We start from the raw sequence: 23,103 nt of genomic DNA on the forward strand, positions 1-23,103 counted from the left end.
GACGAGGGGACCAGCCAATGATCCAGACATTACACTAAGAACCGTAAACGTCTCTTTGAATTTAATCTCTGAAGCAGGTCTACAAAACACATATAATTACCCTCACTTTAGAAACTAAATGAGGTTATCTGCCCACGACCATACAGCCTGCTAACATCACCCAAACGGCAAAAACAGCTGAGTCACAGTGACAGCACACGCCATGACATAAGGCTCCAAAAAAAGTGTGTGCATTCTAGGGGATGTGGAAGAAAGTGCTAGAAAGAAATGTGTACTACATTTACTTCTCTATTCTTAATTCTTTTGTGTGTGTTGTGAATGTACACAGTTCAGCATTATGGGTACATGTGCAGAACATAAGCGTGTGCCTGCTATGCTCCTGGCTGTGGCGTGCCACTACCTGAGAGTTACAGCCTTTGCCATCACAGCCACTGTGGGGACCATCAAGACCGTACCTGTCGATAGTTGATGTTTCCTCACAGAAGGGATAAGATGGTTCCCCAGGGCCTCACCTGAGATAACAGCCACTCCCTACTGCACCCGTGGCTGTAGTAACTCTGCTGCCTGTGGTGTTGGAGGTGCTAAGCAGTGGTTCTCAACCTTCCCAATGCTTCGACTCTTTGATGCAGTTCTTCATGTTGTGGTGACCCCACCCCCACCCCCAAACAAACAAAAAAAAACTGTTTTTATAAAATTCACAACTGTAATTTGCTATTGTTATAAATCATAACGTAAATATTGGATATGCAGATGCTTACCTTAGGCGACCCATGTAAAAGGGTCATTCTTCCCTCTAGGGGTTGCGACCCACAGATTGAGAAGCACTGTACCTGCAGGTAGAAGGCTCAGCTCAGAGCAGATGGTGGCTGTGCAGATGCAGCCATAGAAAAGGACTTTGCAGTGGTGCAGTTTTTTTTGGGGGGGAGGGAGGTGTGTCACCCACACTCCTCACCAAGCTCCTACAAGTAAGCCTACTGAACTCATTGTTTGACCATGGTGGGCTTGGGTGGGATCCTCTCTTTGATGCCCCATCTGGTGTGAATAGGTATTTGTTTCATGTTTTCCCCCCATGAAAAGTTAACACTCATATTTTTGTGATAGGACAACTCAGAAAGTCAAAAGAGGGCCCTCACAGTGACAGAGCTGTGTGTCTAGCTGGGGAATCTATGCATGTGTAGCAGAAATAATTCACTCCCATGGGTAAATGGTTCCTTTTGTGGGGAAGGCAAGAGAGATTTTACTAAGGAACAGAATGACAGCTCACTGCAATATGGAGTCCCCAGTGCATTGCCTCAGACTCCTTTAACAGTCAGGATGTGGAGATGGCTCAGTGGGTAAAGACTGTTGCTGCCAACTATGAGGACCTGAGATCAATTCCCATGTGGTGGAAGAAAAAAGCTGACTCTCATCAATTGACCTCTGACCTCCACCTGTGTGCCATGACATGTGTAAGCACAAAATGAATACGTGTAATCTAAAACTTCTTTTAGCCTTTTAAAATTTCATAGGAGGCATCTCAAATCTCATAGGCTGAGTGTAGTGATGCACACTTTAATCCCAGCACTAGGGAGGCAGAGGCAGACAGACTTCTGTGAGTTCAAGTGCAGCTTGATCTAAGTACTAAGCTCCAGGCCAGCCAGAATAACATAGGAGAACCTGTTTCAAAAATAAACACTGGAAACTCATAATTTTAACAGCCCTCTCAGTTAATAAAGCCCTCACAGAGCTTGAGCCCCTCTGTCTTCTCAGCTGAGCCCCTCGGTTTGATAATGCTTAGCCGGCTCTCCTAGCTTCACGGAAATCTTTGAATCCAGGAACTCGTGTGCTTAACCCAACTGTTGCTCTTTCCCTGCCTATCAGATAAAACTCATCAGAAGCACCTGGTGTTGTGATAGCATTTTTTTTTTTTTAAGGCAGAGTCCTTACAAAAACAACCTCTGTGGAATGTGGAAGTCTTGAAAGCCAGAGAGGGCAGTTGGTTGCTAAGATGGTCTACAAGTTCAAACGCGGCTCTGAGTGGATTCAGAATAATCACTTCTGTTCACTGCAGTCCTGGGGATAGCAATGTCCAAATATGGTTTAAAAGAAAGCACCCAAATTAAAAACTAGAGTGAGTGTCCCTCTGCATCCTCCTAGTCCTGAGGGCCACCCCCCACCCCATCATCCCCTATCATCTGTAGTAGGCCTCCACCTACTCCCTCCCCACCTTTCTCACATCCTGTCTCCCACTCCTAACCTTCTTTCTGTCTTCAGACTCTGTACATGCAAGCACATTCTAAGTATTTAATATGATGTCATAGGCATTCATGAGGATGGGACAGGCAGCTATCTGTGAGTTTAAGATCAGCCTGGTCTACATAGTAAAAGAGACGGAGAAGGAAAGAAGGAGAGTTGGAGGGAGGGAAAGAAGGAGAGAGAGGAAGGAAGGCTCAAGTCTTCACAGATTGGACCCTAGAAGGGGGCGCTCTAACAGGACACAGCAGCCGGCCCAGCACATCCTCTAAGACCACTTCACTGGCAGCAACTTGCACAGTCATCCCTCCATGATCCCTGGCTCCCTTCTAGAACTGGGCACCTGAACTAGCAAAGGCTTTTCTACCTTCTCCTCAGCACAAATACAATTAGTTTTTCCTGTCCTGTCAGAGGCCTGAGGCAACCTATTAAAAAAAAAAGAAGGTTCACTGTTCTCTTGACCCAAAAGACCCTATAAAACCATGCAAATCAATATCATCAAATGTCCTCATTAAGAATGGCTGTGAAACTGCCCCAGCCGCCAGAGGTAAACATTTCCGAACCATCCACGGTATTTGAAAGGTGATACTGTAAAGAAGCAGCGACGTGCTATGTGGAGGTGACGTGCTATGTGGAGGTGCAGTGTCCCACGGGAGGCAGGAGGGTGGCCCCGGAAGAGTGCTTAGAGTACTGCTGAGGTGGATGACCAGGGGATGAGATCTTAAGGGTTGACTCTGGTCATCGAATACACCCTGGTTAACAAGGCTCCCGAGATCTGCCCCCAAACCTACAGAGCTCAGAACCCAATAAACCTGGGCAACACGAACATGATCCCAGTAGGAAAGGAGCAAATGGTGCCTAAGCCAGAAGAGACGTCCCAGAAGAAAGGGGGAAGCAAACCCCATAGGTTCACAGAATAATGCATTTGCTCTCATTTCTGTTCAGTGCCAAGAGAAACAGCAAGACTGAAATAGTCTTTCAAGCAGCAGTTTGCACTGCCTCTGTGACAAGCACAGCAGCCAGGGGTCTCCTCCTGCCTGAGATCCAGAAGACACGTGTGGATTCTCCTGGCATCCTGCTGATTTATAAGAGGAGGGCCAAGACAGTCATCCGGCTGCCTCCAGCTAACCCTCCAGCTAACCCCGTGTCCATTGAAGTGATCCCAAGTAAAGTGTCCGACGAATGATGGAGGTTGTGGGGAGGAATCCGCTTTTGGCTAGATTGAGGTAACTGGGCCTTACCCATTACATAACTAACGTCGCAAAAATGTCCCATCTGAGAAAAGCCAACTTGTCCCGTCACATTTGTCTGGCAAGGATCTAATTTATGCACTGAAATCCAAATTCAAAGAGTCCTGAGCTTCCCTTTTCCCATGTAAATTAGACAGGGTGGCAAGGCAGGGCTTTTCCTCACAGAAAGGCTCCCTTTCAAAGGAAGGCAAAGAGCCATTTATATCTGTTGCTCTCCCTCCGCCACTGCTATTTAAATTCTGCGGCAGGATTCTATTGTAAAATTGTACCTTACCTAAGAAAATTGAAACTGGTTTCGCATACAACAGGCAAATCTAGACAAATGAAACAAGGAAAGGCTGAGAAAGTGGACTGTCGCCCTCAGGCTTACAAACAGGTGACAGCATTCCTTCAAAGACTGAAAAGCACTGAGGGGGTGACAGAGGAAGCTGAAAATGCTACAGGCAGGGCATGGTGTGGAACCTCCATTACCAACAACCATCTGTGAGTCCCAGCCAGGGCTGAATTAAAGAAAGCAAACAGTGGAGAAAACAAAAGAATCTAACCTTTCAGGCAGTGAGTCAGGGCTCAGATAGTGAACCCACACGTGAGGTGATGTGCCATACTGAGCTGAAGCGGCCATATTGGAACTATGGACTCCAGCCTTCCTCTTGCCTTGGTCCCTCGATCCTCCTTGACTCCTTCTCTTTCTAAGCACAGAGAGAGAGACTTTAACTTTGTACCTCGGAAGAGATACATGACTGAAGAGGGTACCCACTAGGGGACTATAACTGCCTTCAGTCCTCTGGCTGAAACTTCATTACCCAAAGCAAACTTAACTCTCGTCAGTGAGCAGGAGAATGAAGGCGAAACCCCATACCAGAGTTCAGAGTGCTGTGTGGTCTTCAGCCTTTATCATTTCCTCCGAGAATCATTTATGCTCCCCCAAAATGCCCACATCCCCACCTTCCTCTCCTCTATGAAGAGGGTATTGAAGTTACAACCACCATGCAAAGAGATGCCATGTAGCTTCTGAAGACAGAGATGCCATGTAGCTTCTGAAGACAGAGATGTCATGTAGCTTCTGAAGACACTATATGAACAAGTAAATAAGATCCAAGAAAGCCAATAACGCCTTAGAAGTATTACAAATAAGAGTTGGACCTTGCTTACTGTCCTCTTGAAAGGCTCAGAGAGCCACAGAGGTGCCCAGACCAGGTTCCGGGCCTATGACTCCTGTCACCTAGTTTATAGGCATGGCCTGGCGCTTGGCTGCTGTTCACTGAGCCACACGTCCTGCATGCAGGGCGTATGCAGGAAACTCTCTTGGTTTGCTAATGTTTTCTCCACAAATGTGACTACTTTCCAAGTACCAACAGGTTGATCATGGAGCAGGCATTTCTAGGCTACTTGGATCCCAGGCTGTTTGATAAGCTTACTGAGAAGGGCAAAGGGTTCCGTCTGGGAAGGAGGGGAACCCACCCTAAGAAGCCATTCTCAGCCCATCTATGATTCCTGATTTCTAGGCAGGACATTCTCCAGGTTGGCTTATCTTCTTCCAGTGTTCCACCATCCTTGAGCCTCTGCAAACAGAAATTTAACCACCTCCCACACTGCACAGCCGGCTCAGACTGGATCTCAGTGGCTGAGGGTAGCTTTATGAGGTTCCTGTGCACCTTATTCTTTGGAAGACAGCTTCCAAACCACTTCCAAGCATTTGTAAAACAAACATCACCACCCTGTCAGCCGTGTTTGCTTTCTTCTGAAATTGCTGTATTTACCATGAAAACCACAGACTATAAACAAAAGCGCCTGATCAGAGGAGACCTTGAAACCACTGGGTCACCGCATCCACACCTGGGGAGGAAGGCAGTTGACTTGAGTGTAGAATACACTAGAATACACAATTTGTAAATCAATCTTTCATCTGAAATTTATCTTACTAACTGGAAAATCGTTAATGACTGTGCAGCTTCAAAGAGGCGCATAGGACCTTCACGCACAAAACAGGGCTTTGAATCTTTTTAATACTCAGGAGGGGTAGTCCCAAGGTTAAGGACTACCTTAAGATATAGGAGCACCAGCCTGGTCTGGTATACCCACTTCAAATAGAACTTTAGGGGATATTAGTATCCCCTAGTAGGGGATGGAAGTATCCAAGAGACTTGATAAACAACACAGGCTACTGCCACTGTCCTGGGTTGCCTCTCAGAATTTGAAGAGAAGACCCTATTACTGAAGAGACCATGCACTTCTGGCACAGAACTTGGGAGAATGAAGAACAGATCCTCCATGAGGACTAGCTCTCATGGTACCAGAAGGTGCTGTGCAAGCCACCAAGAGAGAAAACGATCAATAATCCTACCTAGCTGAGAAGCCTACAGAGCAAGCCAATGACCATCCTGGGGTCATCACCCCAGGGGTGCAACAACAGCACTTTTAATCTGGGGGTAACGAATAGCTGTCTAGCTTGACTTCAGTCCCATTCACTAAGAGGGAACTCGTGTCTGGACTCTAAACCTAGCCAACTGCCAACGGCTGGAGGCCCTAGAGGAAACCTGCCGCTGGCATTTCCTTAAGCCAAGTTCTCACTGTATTCTGAACTCTTATCCTTAAGCGCACAGGTAACTGTAGCTCTCATCCCTCACCAAAGAAGCTGCTTTCTGCAACAGGCAGAGACCATCGCAGAGATGCACAAGTGTTCAAAGTGTAAAGAATAAATGACAAACCTAATGCCAACTAATTAATATGTCCACAATACAACCAACATGTCCACAATGCAACTAATACACTCAAGTCTGGAGAAATCGACAAAAGAGCAGAAAGATTACAAGGGCCAGAGGCCAGAACATCTGCTGCCCCATAGTGGCTTCTAGACACAGCAGGGAAGTGGTACCACAGAACACTCCACAGTATGGCAAGCTGAACGAGACCAGCATAATGACTCCAGCTGGTATGTCAAATGGATGAAGGAACTATCACAAGGCCCCACTCTTAGAAAAAAGAGCTACAAGCAATTAACAGTTGCAGAGAGAGAGAGAGAGAGAGAGAGAGAGAGAGAGAGAGAGAGAATGAATCATTTTCTCCAGGACGAGTTCCCAATAGGTTCTTCAATCCCAAGCTCAGTAGGTACATATATGGGGGAGGGGTACAGCAAGATTAAGGTAGAGAAGATCCTGGGTTTGTGAGTGACGACATGAATGAAGTTGAAGCAGGAAGAGAGAGGGTTGAAAACAATGTAAACCCAGTGTATGAAACGCTCACAAACTAATTAAAATTTAAAATAATAATAAAAGGTATATGGCATTCTTCCTCTCACTGCACATACTTTTATTTATGCTATAAAGAATGTAAGAGCTGAGCCAACCTGACATTTCATAATATGCCTATCGTGAGGCTGAAAGAATGGCTCAGCGCTTGCTGTTCTTACAGAAAATCCAGGCTCAGTCCCCAGCACCTGATTAGCTCACAACCACCATGGCCCCAGCCCCAGAGACTCCAACATCATCTTCTGTCCTCTGCAGACACCAGCATGCACTCGCACACGCAAAACACACAAACAAATCTTTTAAAAGTTTTAATTATCTTATTGTTTTATATGAATAGGTGTGTTGCTCACATCATGTCTGTACCATGTGAGCATCTGGCAGCTCCCCAGAGGCCAGGAGAAAGTGCTGGATCCCCTGGAACTGGAGTTACAGGTGGTTGCGAGCCACCTGTGGGTGCTGTGAACCTAATCCAGGTTCTCTGGAAAACCCAGCATCTTTAACCACTGAGCCGTCTCTCCAGCCCCCAAACAAATCTTTTTATACATGCCTATAGTAAGGTTAAGTTCAGAGGGGCTCTGGAGAGTGTTAATTAAAATTTGTCCCAGCTCCGTTACCTAGTAGCTATTAAGAGAAAGATAAATAAACCTTTGACCTATATAAGTCATTGATGATATACGGCCTGTTCCTCTGAATTGCAACATTATCTCCAACTTGAAACATTTGCCCCAGAAGCTTCAGGTAAAAACAGGAGATAAACTAAAAGGCAAGTACCTGAGAGACTAAGATCCTGGAAGAGGCTTTAGCGCCCTCCCGGCGTTATAAAAGGAACTGAGTAGTTGCTGAGGATAGAAGCTCCGAGCAGCCGAACTGCAGAGAGCAAGATGCTGCCAATGCTCACCCATCGGGATTGGCTTTCTGGAGATGTAGCTGCCTTTGAGTTGTCCCTACTCCTTGTAAAACCTTTCACCCATACTCCGTGTGATGATTTATATATGCTCGGCCCAGAGAGTGGCACTGTTAGAGGGTGTGACCTTGTTGGAGTGGGTGTGTCACTGTGGGCGTGGGCTTTGAGACCCTCATCCTAGCTGCCTGGAAGCCAGTATTCTGCTAGCAGCCTTCAGATGAAGATGTAGAGCTCTCAGCTCCTCCTGCACCATGATATACAGCCTGGATATATATCTGCCTGGATGCTGCCATGCTCCCACCTTGGTGATAATAGACTGAACCTCTGAACCTGTAAGCCAGCCCCAATTAAATGGTGTCCTTATAAGAGTTGCCTTGGTCATGGTGTCTGTTCACTGCAGTAAAACCCTAACGAAACACTCCCGTTAGTAACCCCAATAAAAATGCATTGATTTACTGAATAGGACATTAGTGCGATTGTTACTTTGGTCTCTTGTGAGTTTCATTTCTGGGGTAAGTAGACATACGTGCTATGCCTCCCCAGGAAAAGTCTGTCACGTAACAACTGGAACAGTTTTGGGTTGGTTTTGAAGGTGTGGCTTTTGGATTTCCGTTACAGCAGCTAATAACATTTTATTAAAATATGGCTCATTAAGTTAGATAGTATTAAAAATGTAACGGCATAAAGCAATTAGAAAATCAACTGGCATACACTAAGAACTAGGTAAATGTTAGTTGTTGATAGATCTTTTATCATAATCAGTTGTTGGTTCACTTACAACCACCTGCTCTGGGACAGATATCTGCCAGCGGCAGCAGCTTGGTACTTTCATCTCTGGTGCCTTCAACAGATGAACCCGTTGAGGTTCAAAGCAGCATCAGGACGTTGCTGTGCGCACCACTATATAGTAACAGTAGTGAAAGGAGCACATACTCTAGAAAGCTGTCCTCTGAGCTAGTAGGAATAATACTTCCTGAATTACGTTCATGAAAAGGTGAATCATAGGCCTGAAATCCAGGTGTCCCTCCACCTCAGACCCAATCCTTCCAGGACAGCCTAAGAAGCATCAGCCGCCCTTAAAGCCGGAAGTTCAATCTCCATCCACCCACAGTACTTCACCATCGATTTTTATTTAGCCCTTATCTCTTCCTACCTTGAGGTTGTAAGTATTTGAATATACTTCTTATCTCCCTCAGTAGATTACAAACGCCTCAAGAACTACATTCATATCCAACTTGTCTGGAGTGTAGCAACACGATCACATGGTACACTATGTAGACTACACGTTCCAGATCTCTGTTGATTGTCTCCAAGACAGTCTAACATGGAAGATCCCCAGCCCACCACCTGACTTACTAACTGCATGCCCATATGCATGGAAGTCCCATCCTAAAGTATGAAGGGCACCTTGGTAACGGACGTCACTAGGGTATGTAAGATCACATGAAAACCATTTTAAGCACTTGACATTGAGAATTTCCATATTTAACACTCTTTTTAAAGACTTGCTTTGGAGTTGGAGTGATGGCTTTGCACCATCTCAGAGATTCCAGAATCTGTTCCAACAACCACCCTGAGTAGCTCACAACCACCTGTAACCTCAGTTCCAAGAAAAGCATCGCCCTCTTCTGGCCCCTGCAGGTACTGCACACACATGGTACACATATATGCAGGCAAACACTCCCATACACAAAATAAAATTTAAAAACAGAAAGAAAAGATGTATTTTAATTATGCATATGTGTATAGGCCATGGAGGCCAGAAGAGTGTCGGATTCTCTGGAGCTGGAGTTACAAGTGATTGTGAGCCACCCAGTGTGGGTGCTGGGAGCCTAGTGCAGGTCTTCAACAAAAGTGTATACCTGCTGAGGCAGCTCCCAAAACTCTCTATTGCTTCTAACTTGCAGTGTTAGCTATTAAAGTGCTCCGATAATGATATTTATCTGGTGCTTAGTAAGAATTTAGACCAATAACCTCACACAGTGTGAAAGTAAAGATTATAACATGAACTTACACCACAAGTTTATTTTTTATTTATTGGTGTGTGTGTGCGTGCGCGTGTGTGTGCATGAACTGTGCCTTTGGGTGCAGTTATGCAGGCCACAGCATACACTTGAAGGTCAGAAGACAACTTTCAGGAATTCATTCTTGCCTTCAGCCTTGCTGGAGCAGGGTTTCTATGTCTCTGTAATAGTGTGCTCCTAGCTAACTGGCCTTTGAGCCTCCAGACACTTTTATTCACAGCCCTTTCTTTCCTTATCACTCAAAATCACAGTAGTCTCTTCTAACGAACACTAAGTGCTTTAGATTTATTTTTATTGTATTTATTTTATGTGTATAAATGTTCTGCCTGCATGTGTGTTTGTGCACCACCTATGTGCCTGGTGCCTGTGAGGTCAGAGAAAGACACTGGCTGCCCTAGAACTGGAGGTACAGTTGGTTGTGAGGAACCACACAGGCCCTGGGAGCATCCAGTGCCCTTAAGCACTGGGCCATCCTGAAGTGGAAATTTCTGGTTTCTTGAGAGACTCGGTTGTACCGTGTAATGTTTTTCTGGAAGCTGTCTTGTGAGAGGATGTTTTGCTGAAGCAGACACATGAGAGGATACATGATGTTTGGAAAGAGTATAAATATAACCCCATAGACAGCAAAGAATGCTCTTGTATTGGTTCACCTTGCAACACTTTGCTGGTCTTCCTTGATCTTTGCTTGTTGTGACTTCATATAGAGGAAAGCACTGAAGAACTTCTTGCAGTATTCCAGCTGCCTCTTGCTGCTTTCTTGGACTCTTGCTGGCTCAGCATAGCCTTGTGTTTTCTTCTGGATTGAGATGCCACTACTAATCTGTGTTTGGTGTTTGCCAATTGGTCTGGAGTGCTGTTTCTATGTTTGATGTTTTAGATTGGACTGCTGGTATCCTGACAACGAAGATCAGAATCGCCCCAAAGAACAACTTCTAAACAGGTCCACATTCCCCTTGTCCTATTAACCATCTTTCTCCCCTAACTCTGATCAGCGGGCCAGAAGAGAAGTGGAAGCATTGAAGAACCCTTATTAAAGTAGACTTTGAAAAATCTAAGCCTACACCATCTCTCCAGCACTTTAAAAATGCACAGATTTCTGCAATCCTATGTAGCTCCATGGGAGAATGAAACAGGCACTAAAATCCACTCCCTCTCTCCCTTCCCTAAAATCTCACTGAAGAAAATAAACTCACTGGCTCATTTCAGCCATCAGTTAGGAGTTTAGTAGTAGGGGTTAGCTACAGAGAGAGGTTATCAGGATGGCCTTCACAAACACCGCTATCTCAGTCCAAGTAACCTCCCAGTGAAGGGTGTTTAAAGGTCCTAATACAGATTCATGTCGCTGTTGGCTTGGAATCCATCACAGACTTCCAAAGTTCTCTGAGCAACAAATTATTACATCAGAGTTCGGGTTGACTGAAAATTTGAAGGAAGAAATTCCCTTGAGTTTTAAATATGATCTCCATGACCAAGATGACCTCTCTCTAGAATAAACTCAACTGTATTGTGTTCAGTCCTTGGTGAATCTCAAGTGTCAAACTCACCTACAAGGACCTTGCCAGAAAACAAACAAGGCCACATGTCAGCTAGAGAATACCTGAGGAGTTTGTAGTTAGCGGCAATATAAGAGAGTTAAAAATGTACGAAGAATGCAGAAAAAAGGAGCTGAGGATATCATTTGAGACAAATACTTAAGGCGGGGGAAGGCTCGGGTTCTCTCATGTGGCTGTGAAGACCAAGAGGTAGAATCTCCAGACAAGCAAAATTCCAAGATCAGTGTTTAAGACCAGTCTTAAACACTGGTCTCAGCTCTACCCCAAAAGGTCAGTGACCTTGCGATGGCTGCATGACCTCGCTGTCCCCAGATTTCTGAACTCCAATTCTGAAGAGCAACAATTTTTGGTGACAAAATAATGAAGCCCAGGGAGCCTGAAACATGATGTTGCATAAGAGTATCAAATGCCCAATTAAATTAAGCTAGTTGATTTCAAACTTGAAATAGTTCGTCATTGAATATGAAAGAAAAAATAAGACTAAAACATGGAAGTAATGTTAAGCGTGGGGACGCTGACAATCCCTCACTGGAGGTATGGACGCAGAAAGACTCAAGTACTGTCTCTGCTACATGGCAAGTCTGAGGGCATTCTGGGAAACCTGAATGCCTGTCTCAAATAAAAATAAAAAAAGCATATGAATCCAAATCTGAAGAAATTCCACAGAACAAGCGTGGGTCTGGCAGAGGCATTAAGTGTAACACATACATGTTACAAAAGACTAGCATGTTTAACCACCAGGGCCTGAGGAGGTGGCTCTATGGGTAAAGTACCTACTACACAAGCCCGAGGACTAAAGTTTGAATCCTCAGCTCCCATGTAAAAAGCCGGGGTGGCAGTGTGCATGTATAACTGGGGACAGTTGGCCTTGGGGACAGAGATTAACTATTTTGGCTGAAATAAGAGTCTCCAGGTTCAACAAGGGACCCTCTCTAAAAAAATAAGGAAGAAAGAAATACAGGGAGACACCTAATATTGACTTCTGGCTTACCCACCCCACCCCCCACACACACAGAAACACACACACACATGCATGTGTGCACACTCTAACAAGTCTTCATTTGTGTGTTTGGATGTGCAGCCTCCATGGCTGGAGGCACAGAGTGAGGCTGGACCTTCAAAATGCCTTCTGTAGTCACCAGAAAAGCAATCAGGTTAAATCTCCTCACTGGTTACACCTAAGTCCCTGATTTCTCACCACCTGCTTTTTACATTGCACAGAACAGAAATTCTTCCTTTAAATTCCAGCTCCTGAAACATCATGACTTATGACCTCTAAACATCCAGTGCTTGCAGGAGTGGCCCTGTGATAGACTTGGTGGGTTATGAAATAGGCAAGAGTCAACAACTGCAAGATCTCAAGAGTTGAAACATTCTAGTCCAAAAGCCCAACCTCGGGCCAGGGGCCATCTCTTTCCTCCTGGGGACAAGCTCCTTGGTTTCACCTTCATGTCTGTGTTTCCTCACCCCTAGGGTCAAAGAAGGACAAATAAACCACTCTTGCTTTCATTTAAGTCAGCTTCTCCTCACAGCACACACAGACTTTTGTACAACTCCATTCTTACAAGACAGTTTTTTCAGAAAAGGGAGAGATGCGAAAGAAATCGGAAAGAAACCAATGTAAAACCAACAACAGAAAAAATAAATAAATAAAGGAAAGGACCTCTCTTCATTTAACACGGAGAATGTGAAAGTACACATCAGGAAACAAGACTAGCAGTAAATCAGGTTACCATGGTGACCTGCGAGACATAGAGGTGTGAACATAGCCTCTGTGGTGTGTGTCTCTAGACTTTAACCCCCACCTAGGTGAATTGTAACGAAAACATCAAAAGGAGCCAATCCATAAGAACGTCAATAAAATCTCTGGCTGTAACCTTCCTACACATCCAGGGCAAAGCAGTAAAGACTGAAGAAACATTGTAACCCTTAGAAAACAAGAAATGAGGTACCAAATGCAGCACGGGATCCTGGGGGTCGGGGGAGTGGAATGGAAGAGTGGAAAACCCTGCACAAGCCAAATGAGTCTGGTTTTAGTGTGGAGCAGCTCACACGGAGTGAGCTCTTTCTGTAAACCTGTGAGATACAAGCTGCCATGCTTCTCCGTCACAGTCAGCCTCCCTGCCTTTGGAAGCGCCCGAGTCTCACATCTGGGCATGTCTGTGGGGTGTTTTCAGACAGGCTGACTGAGGGAGGAGGCCAGCCTGGAGGGGGCTCACCCCCAGAATAATATCATGAGAAAAGGTGAGAATCAACAGAGTACCCACAATTCCCTTCTCTTTGCTCACTGACCTGCCCAGATGTGAGTGGGCACCTTCATAGCCTGCATCAGTGTCCCAAGCTGTCCCTGCTATTAGGTCTTCCCTGACTCAACAGGCTAAAACCTCCACCACGAGCCAGAGTGAACCTTTCCTCCCTTGGATCATCTCTTCTCGGGTTTTTTTGGTCACAACAACAAAAAAATGTGGCTGCTACACAAGGATTTAAGGAATTAGAATAGGGCAGAATTCCCTGAGCCAGCCTTACAATCCTCCGGGGCAGGCACCTTTATCACAATCTCAAGATAGCTTTTTAGAAACAAAGAAAGTGGGGGGGGGGGGGTCATCTCTACAATGTTCAGGAAACCTGAGGTGGGGAAGGCTCCTGGGAGTCTATGGGGCAACCTTAGCTGAGAAGCACAGCAGTAGAGAACATGGAGCCTCAAGTGGCCCCCTCCTATAGCCAGGCAGGGTCCCCAGTGGAGGGATACAGACATCAACTCACTCACAAAACTGTGCCCTGTCTACAAGAAATGAAGGGACAAAGATAAAGCAGAGACTGAGGGAGTGGCCAAGTAATGACTGGCCCAACTTCAGACCCATCCCATGGGCAGGAACCAGTCCCTATTAATAATATTCTGTCATGCTTGCAGACAGGAGCCTAGCATAACTGTCCTCTGAGAGGCTCCACCCAGAAGCTGACTGAAACAGATGCAGAGACCCAGAGTCAAACATTAGATGGAGCTAGGGAGTCTTGTGGAAGAGTTGGGGGAAGGATTGAGGGACCCAAAGAGGATAGGAACTCCACTGGAAGACCAACAGAGTCAACTAACATGGACCCTAGGAGACTCTCAGAGACTGAACCAACCAAAGAGCATATACAGGTTGGATCTAGCCCCACCCCTACATGTATGTAGCAGACATGCAACTCAGTCTTCATGTGGATTCAACAACTGGAGTAGGGGCTATCCCTAAAGCTGTTACCTGTCTGTGGAATACATTCCCCTAACTGGGCTATCTTTTCTGGCTTCATCGTGAGAGGATGAGCCTAGTCCTGCAGAGACTTGATGTGCCAGGGTTGGGAGGATACCCAAGGAGGGAGGACTCCACCCTCTCAGAGGAGAAGGGAAGAGAGAGGGGGAGGGATGATGTGAGGTGGGGACTGGGGCAGGGTGGGGCAGTGACTGGGATGCAAAGTGAATAAATAAATTAATGGGAAAACAAAAACAGAGAAAGCCAAGCATGGTATCACACACCTGTAATCCCAGCACATGAAAGGTGGGACAGAGACAGGAATATCAAAGTTCCAGGCTATGTAGCAAATTAGAGGTCACCCTGTGCACTATACAAAACCCTAGCTGAAAACAATAACATCAAGTAAGTAGAACAGATAAAAAGAAGAATCTGCCTGGTAAAGAACTTTAAACTCCCTCAAGAGAGAGACAGCCTGTCTCTCCTCTCATCCTCTGTGCAAGGTTTCTACGGAAATACTTGTACACTAGGCTCTGGGGAATTCTAGAAGCTTGTCTAGTTACAGCTTTGCTCTCTCTGCTGATAAGACAGCTGAGGTGATCTCGTCCCCCTGGCCAACTGTTACCCTTCATTAGATCAGATGTCCCTGTTTACAGAAGACCATCGAAGCAGGACACTTCTTGAGAGAGACAGCGGGTGTGCTGGACACTGAACCACTGCCTGAGCAGCCAGTCAGCAGCATCTATTTCCTAATTGCACATGGCCTCAGGGACTCAAGGAAAGGGTTGAGTACACAAGCTGGTGAAGCCTGAGGGCAGGGGACTCCATCTGCCAGACACAGAGGACACATCATTCACGGTCAGCACAGACCTCCTAAGGCAGTTGCTTCAAGGTCACCCACACTCCTATAGTAAACCTGTGCTCTGTGCATAAGTCCAATAAACCCACTGGTTCCCCAGGGAGAACTCTGGTTTGTCCTTGGAACTTTAGAAGGAAGGAGGTGACATTGCCTAGACACATCCTCAAAGGAAATATTTCTCACGACACATTCCTGGGAAACTTTGAGATTGTGCATGGTTGGGGAAAATCATTACTTCAACCGATCTAAAACTTCAGTTCTAAAAAAAAAAAAATTAATTGCTCAAGAAATCAGAGGACTAGAGCCAGAGTCACGTGTCATTGCTGGACACTGAAAATTGTTCAAATTCACTTGAGAATAACATGTGCCCAGCTCAAGGAGCTACAGTGATGATGGCCTATTGTTCCTTCACAACATCTAAGGAAGAAACAATCAGGTTCTGGAAACTTGGCAGAGGAGTCTGGACATGCTAGGCTGGTGATTCCCACAGTCAGCTCTAGGGCGTGCAATGGTTTTTACAGCTGCAGAGGCAGGCAGGAGAAACAGACACGGGCAGAGGACAGAAGTGCCAACAGAACTACAACAACAAGCTACTCGTGGCTAAACCTTTTGAGAGAGTTTGCTCCTGGCTGTTGGGAAAACCAGGCCAGAGGCCAGTTAACCTCAGAGATTTCTGTGCTGGGCTCTGCAAGAGAAGACTTAGGCTTTCAGACAAGGGGTGTTTGGGTCTCCAACTGGAAAGGACACACTTCTCTGGCGATAGTGGAGGGACAGGGGCTTAATTTTAAAGTGGAAGTAGGAACTGAGAGCCAACTAGCAGGGGGGTGAGCTAAGAGTCAGATTACAGGAAAGCCAGGCTCCTGCTCTGACAGTGATTCACACCTTGAACCCCTGCCCACTGGTTAACAAGGAAACATGCATCTGGGTCTATCTGCCTCTGGGCACAGGGCTGTTAGTTCCAGCACAGATCTATTACCCTCCAGAGCCTTCCTGTTCTCCAAAGTAACCTGCCCTTTTACACAACCTGCTTTTGGAAAGGGCAAATCCCACTGAGAACCAAGGAATCAGGCTGCTGAAACTCACAGCACAGAGCTGGGATGCCCTTTGAATCAAGTTTGATCACGTGATCCCGGAGAGAGCTTAGATATCTCAACCATAGTATCCGAAGGCCGTTCAAGGGAGAAGGAGTCTTCTATGGGTAAAATTCAATGACTGAGAAACAGAAAGAAAAGGAAAAATATTTCTGCTCCAGAAGAGGGTGGAGTAAGGTCAGAGCCAAACATGTTTAACAGAGTCATGTTGTACCCTTCATTATAACATAACTACATTTGTATAAAGATGAAAAATGTGTCTGCAAAACTTTCCCTAAGAACACTGCAAGGCTTACAAACGCTCATTAGAGGACAGTGTTCTTGCTATCCAGCTCAACTCTCATGGGACAGTGACAGATGCCCTTGGAGGCTCCTGGCAGGTGACCCACTTTAGATGACAGAGCCCCCAGACAATAAAGTCAGATCCTGAAATTCATGCTTCCCCCCCACACACACACACACAAAGACTGTGCTGTCCCAGTTTGATTTTGAGAATAATTCTCTTTTGAACTTTCTAAACCAGACTCCAGCAGCACAGGAAATCGTGTAAGAATGAAGAACTGGAACTACAGAAAGTTGAAAAGTGTTCACGACGTGAAAAAAACCCATCAGCAGAATGAACAGAGTGGAGGAGAACCTTTGCCAGACAGACCTTACACAAGGAAGTTAAAACCTAGAAAATATGCCAGGCTGTGGTGGCACCCACTTTTAATCCCAGCAGAATCAAAGGCAGGTGAGTTTCTGTGACTTTAAGGCAAGCCTGGTCAACAGAACAAGTTCCAGGACAGCCAAGGCTGCACTGATAAACCCTAACCTGACAAAATAATTTTTTAAGAATATATAAAAAAAAACTGTGGGCTGGCTAGTTTCATGTAAACTTGACACAATGCAGGATCATTGGAGAAGAGGGAATCTCAAATGAGAAAATGCTTCCATAAGATCTCACTGTAGGCAAGCCTGGAGGTAGGCAAGCCTGGAGGTAGGCAAGCCTGGAGGTAGGCAAGCCTGGAGGTAGGCAAGCCTGGAGGGCATTATCTTAATTACTGACTGATGGAGGAGGGCCAGCACAGTGTGGGTGGGACCAATGCTGCACTGGTGGTCCTGGGTTCTATAAGAAAGCAGGCTAAATAAGCCATGGGGAGTAAGCCAGTAAGCAGCTCCTTCATGGCCTCTGCATCAGCCCCTGTCCCCAGGTCCTGCTCTGACTTCCTTCAGTGATGAACAGTGATGTGGAAGTATAAGCTGAATAAGGTCTTTCCTCTACCAAAGTTGCTTTTGGTCACAGAGTTTCATCACAGCAATAGTAGCCTTGACTAACACAAGCTGTAACAATCAGTGAATGAAACAAAACTGCCAATCAGTAAATGGGCTGATGAAATAAGTAGTTCCCCCAAGAAGAAACACAAACCACCATTATACAAATAACATTTTTATGTTCAACATCCTTAGCCAGTCAGGAACACGCAAATTAAAACTACTTAAGGATGAGATTCTATCTCAGCCAAGTCAGAATGGTTATGCTCAAAGAACAAAAATCAAATGACAAGCTGGAGAGAGATGGTTCCATGGCAAGAGCTTTTGCCACTCTTGCTAAGGACACATTCACTTCTCACTTCTGGTCTCCATGGGCACACATGTGGCACATTCATACACTCAGGAGCACACATGCACGCACACAATGAAATAAGTTTTATAAAAGAGAAGATGTAGAGAAAGAGGAATCCTTAACCAGCTCAGGTCTCCATCAATGGTTAAATGGATCACGAATATGCACATGATGGAATTTTACTTGGTTATAAACATAATGAAAGTGTAACATTTGCAGGGAAAAGGATGGACCTAGATATTATTATATGGTCCTGGTTAGGTTTTTGTTATTGTTTTTTGTTCTTTTGTTGTTGTTTTGGTTCCCTTTAGGGTTTTGATGGGGGGAGTGGTGGTTGTTTTGTTTGTTTTCTTGTCAACTTGACATCTGGGAAGAGAGAATCACAATGGAGAAAATGTCCCCATCAGATTCACCTTTAAGTAAGTCTCTGGGGCATTATATTGATTATGGCTGATGTGGGAGGGCCCAGTCCATTGTATTAAAAAGCAATCGAGCCATAGGAGCAAGCCAATACACAGCATTTGTCCACAGCTTCTGTGTCAGTTTTTGTCTCCAGGTTTCTGCTCTGACTTCCTTTTGTGATATGTTGTAGCCTGAGAGCTGTAAGATGAAGTAAATTGTTTCATCCCCAAGTTGCTTTTGGTCCTGGTGTTCATCACAGCAACAGAAACCCAAGACAGATACTAAGTGTGGTGACAGCTCAGAAAGATCAAAACCACAAGCTCTCTCTCATATGCAGATCCTAGTTTTTATTGTTTGTATGATGTTGTGATTACTAGTTTTTGTTTTCTAGAATGTTCTCCAGGTCCCATAAATCCTTTTGCAGCAGCTGAGTTATGATCAACCTGCTGCTGCAACTGGTTTCTCAGCCAAGGAGACCATGAAGCTCTAAGACAACAGTTACCACGTGCCATCTGTGATATGACTATAAAAGCCACATTCACACAACATGGGGCTTTAATAAAGATAATTAACAAGCTAACAGTAAAACACTACGACATTTATAATATGACTGCCACAGAAGTCTATAAATAAATAGTATTTAGTTATATCTACTGGCTTGAAAAGTTCACCTTTCATAGGTAATTACCAGGGTTTCTTGGCAATCTAGAGATGCCGCATTGCAAAACAGAAATTAGATAATTCTTCATAGATTCCTCCAAATTTAACAACAACAAAACCTATGGGGAAACTGAAAATGATTTTCACTGAGTAAAATTGTACATTATTTACCTTAAGACACAAAATAATCTGCCCTCTAAGGTCACACACACACACAATCTTTTTTTTTCCCTTACCTCTGAACTTCTTGGGTGGGTTGGCAAGGTCCCCCGCCTCTGGGTGCACCACACAACGGTCATCCACCAACCTGGAGGGAAAGAATGTTTATACTGTTAACATCATCACACTCATAAGCCACACACTGCACAAGGACTTCGGGTAAATATTTACAGTTTGAATACTCAGAAACTTCTTGAGAGTCCGAGATTCATAAAAAGATTAGGTTCTGGAAAGAATAGGAAGTATTAAGTGGTAGGAGACTTGTTAGATTGGCCATGACCTTGACAACCACCAAGCTCAGCTGAGCTATCTAAAACCCCGCTGAGGGAAATGCCCTGACCTCTAGGATGTTGTGAGAACAAGCACTGACCAACAGGCTAGTTGCGTATACATATTTAAAATAACATGGCTTGGATCAAGCCAGTCAATACACATCCAAAAATGGAGAGGGGAAGGCTCACAAAGACTCCACTGTTAACTGAAGAGCATTTAGCAGGTGATAGTTGAGGAGAAATAAAGTTATTTTTCTTCAGAAGTATAGCCCTAGCAGGTTGCCCATGCTGAAAGAGATGGCCCTACACGCTTGCACAAGTGGTGGGCAACCCAATTGACTCACTGGGTAACAGGAGGGCAAGGAGGAGGAATGACATAGGGCAGAAGAAACAGAGACAGGAGTGGGAGGGAAAAGCTAGGATTCAATGTAAATACTTTGCATTCATGTATGAAATTGCCAAAGAACAAATAATTTAAAAGTACATGTACATATACACATACCTCTACATGTGTACACATAAAAACATAGAGGCTGGAGAGATAGCCCAGTGGTTAAAATAGCTTCTGCTCTTATAGAAGACCTGGATTTGATTGCCAACACCCACATGGTAGCTCACAACTATTTGAGCATCCAGCTCTGGTTCTGGGCCCCTCTTCCCGCATCCTCCAGCTCCTGCATACATATGCTGCACATACACTCTACATACACACATATGCATAAAATGAATAATTTTTAATGGGACACAGCAAAATATCAATAGTGGTCAGGGGCCTGGTACAGTGGTGCATGAACTTGAGAGGCAGAGACAGGTGGCCCTCTGGGTTTGAGGATGACCAAGTCTACTTGCAGAGTTCCAGCACAGCCAGGGCTTCACGGGCATTTTTTTTAAGACTCTTGTCTCTCAAGAAAGAGGAGGAGGAAGAGGAGACAAAGAAAAAATGGAAAGAAGGAAGGAAGAACAGAAGAAGAAAAGAAAAAAGTGTGGCCAGATTAGCCCCAGTGTTTACAATTTTCTCGCTTCTGTTGTTAGGTGTTGATAGGTTATTTCTCCCTGGTGAAATGAGCCAATTCAAGCCAAATTTTATTGTATTAAAGGCAGGTTTATTGCTCTTGGGCAGGTGAGTTCACTTGCCCCAAGAAAGGAGGCCAGGGAACTCTCCACAGGTGGGTGGGGAGGGCACTCTTGCAGAAAGAAGGAGGAGAAGGAGGGGGAGGGGAGAGGGGGAGGGGAGGGGAGGGGGAGGGGGAGAGAAGGAGAAGGAGAAAAGGAGAAGAAGGAGAAAAGGAGAAAAGGAGAAAAGGAGAGAAGGAGAAGGAAGAAGGAAGAAGGAGAAAAGGAGAAAAGGAGGAGGAGGAGGAGGAGGAGGAGGAGGAGGAGGAGGAGGAGAAGGAGAAGAAGGAGAAGGAGGGGAGAGGAGAGACCAAAATGTCTGGATTATATAGGAAGAGCCTCTGGGGAAAGGGCATCCCAGCCCCTGGTCTGGAAACTTCAAGGTTGGGGGCAGGGTATGCCAAGTAGAAACTGAGGGATGCTGGGAGAACCTGGAGGTCAGGTCTGCTTTGATATGTAAAATATAGGACTCAGGCCTTTGTTCTGGGATCTGAAACCAAACATCCCAGCCATTTGTTGATTATAAATTAATATGGGACACCATAATCCTCAAGGCAGCCCAGCTTCTTGATAAGGTTCTGATAAGACTCAAGCCTGACCTCTCAGAGACAGAGCAGTAGGCTTGACTGGCAAGGCTGCCTCAGTGCTGTGAGGATGTGTGAGCCAGATGCACATATCCTCCCTCAGTGCTGTGAGCTACAAGCACATCAGTAATCCTCCCAGAGGAAGGTGTTCCAGTAGCAGCTGTCCTTTTTTGTTGTTGTTCTCATCCTTTTTCAGTATGGTATTAACTAGAATCTTCCAAATGGATCGATTCCATTCACTTTGGATAAAAACTCAACCAATATGAAATGTTGGTTTCTGATTTATTTAGTTACCAATGGGATCCATTTATGTGTGTGTTTGTTTGCTTGCTTGTTTTGAGACAGGGTTTGTTTGTGTAGCCCAGGCTGTCCTGGAACTTGCTCTGTAAACCAGGCTGACCTTAAACTCGAGAGATCTACCTGCCTCTGCCTCCCAAGTGCTGAGATTAAACCATAGGCCACCACTGCTCAGTTAATGATCTACTTCTTAAACCATCAGATTGGGGTTTGTTTGTTTTTTTTTTCCTATGAGATCAGATTTCCATGGGAGAGGGGTGGTCAAGCAATATCACACACATGTAGAGATATAATCCCTGTAATGTTGATTATATATGCATATCTTTGCATCTTATTCATGCTAGTTACTAAGCATGGTTGACACAAGCTGCTGGGCAGGCAGAAGTCACTTTTACTGGTCTTTAGATGGTGTTTTCTTAGAAACAGGAAGTTGAATTGTATCCAGAGCGCAAAGCCTAATGCCACCACCCCCAATCCAACTTGAGTTCCTGACACTCAGCTGGAAAAACTTCAGCAGCCTTGAGTGTATCACAATGTCAGACTCAGAAAAAACACTGTGGAAGAAAGGCCAGATGTCCTAAGGAGCCAAGACATGTGAAGAATTCAAAGCACAGTGAAAACAACAACAACAACAACAACAAAAACCTCAGTCCTATTTAGGGTACATAAAAATTATGCAAGTAACACTTGCCCCATCTCTGAGAATCCCATTCTAAGCTCTGCCCCCTAGTCTCAGTGCTGTGCAGTCTTACAGAGAAAGGGGAAGGAAGACAATTAATCAGATCACAGCAAGCTTCTGCAAACAGGGTCTAGTCTTCCCTACCCAGAGCCTAGAGAAAGCCCGAGTAAACTAAGGAGCTGCCCTGCTCCTGATACAACTTCTGTGGAAAGTAATCACTTCACTGAAAGACTTAAAGAAAGAAAAATGAGTTTGAAAAGAAGGAAGAGGGAAGGAGGGGTGGAAAGAAGCAGAAGTATCAGTTTGCCTGTTATAAGACATATGTTATAGGACATATAAGACTACTGATACTAAAAACCCAATAGGCTGGGGCTGGAGAGATGGCTCCATGATTAAGAGCACTGGCTTTTAACAGAGGACTAGGGTTTGACTCCTAGCACTCCTATGGCAGCTCACAACCATCTGCAACTCTCGTTCCAGGGATCCAACATCCTCTTTAGGCCTCCAAGTGCAGCAGGCGCATATATGGCACATAGATATATGCATGCAAACACTCATACAAATAACTAAATAAAACTTTTTTTTTATTAAAATTGAGCATTGTGCACCCTGATGTTCACACATCTATTCCTGTGTGTGCATTCATCTTAGCAAGGTGAGGAGTATGCGGGTTGAATGTAATAAGGTACATGGATTAATGTAATAAAGTACATGGAGGAGCTAGAAAAAGTGAGCTGGAGAGAGGAAGGAGGAACGGAGAGCCATGGGGGAGAGAATGATGAATAGCAAACATGTGGAGATGCCTCGGATCAGATACTTTGTATCCTAGTCAGGGTTTCTATTGCTGAGATGAAACACTGTAACCAAAAGCAACTTGGGG

The 23,103-nt window shown here is 45.0% G+C and overlaps 1 protein-coding gene across 1 annotated transcript in view; it reads right to left on the minus strand.

Moving 5' to 3' along the window:
• The window catches only part of Itpr2 (inositol 1,4,5-trisphosphate receptor type 2), a 381,718-nt gene that overhangs the window by 332,657 nt on the left and 25,958 nt on the right, over positions 1-23,103 (minus strand). Inside the window, exon 2 of the mRNA XM_034511341.2 lies at positions 19,296-19,366. Coding sequence (XP_034367232.1) covers positions 19,296-19,366 — 71 coding nt within the window. The remainder of the gene's footprint in view (positions 1-19,295; positions 19,367-23,103) is intronic.

This window comes from Arvicanthis niloticus, chromosome 9 (assembly GCF_011762505.2).
Source record: "Arvicanthis niloticus isolate mArvNil1 chromosome 9, mArvNil1.pat.X, whole genome shotgun sequence".
In the NCBI taxonomy this organism is placed as follows: Eukaryota; Metazoa; Chordata; class Mammalia; order Rodentia; family Muridae; genus Arvicanthis; species Arvicanthis niloticus.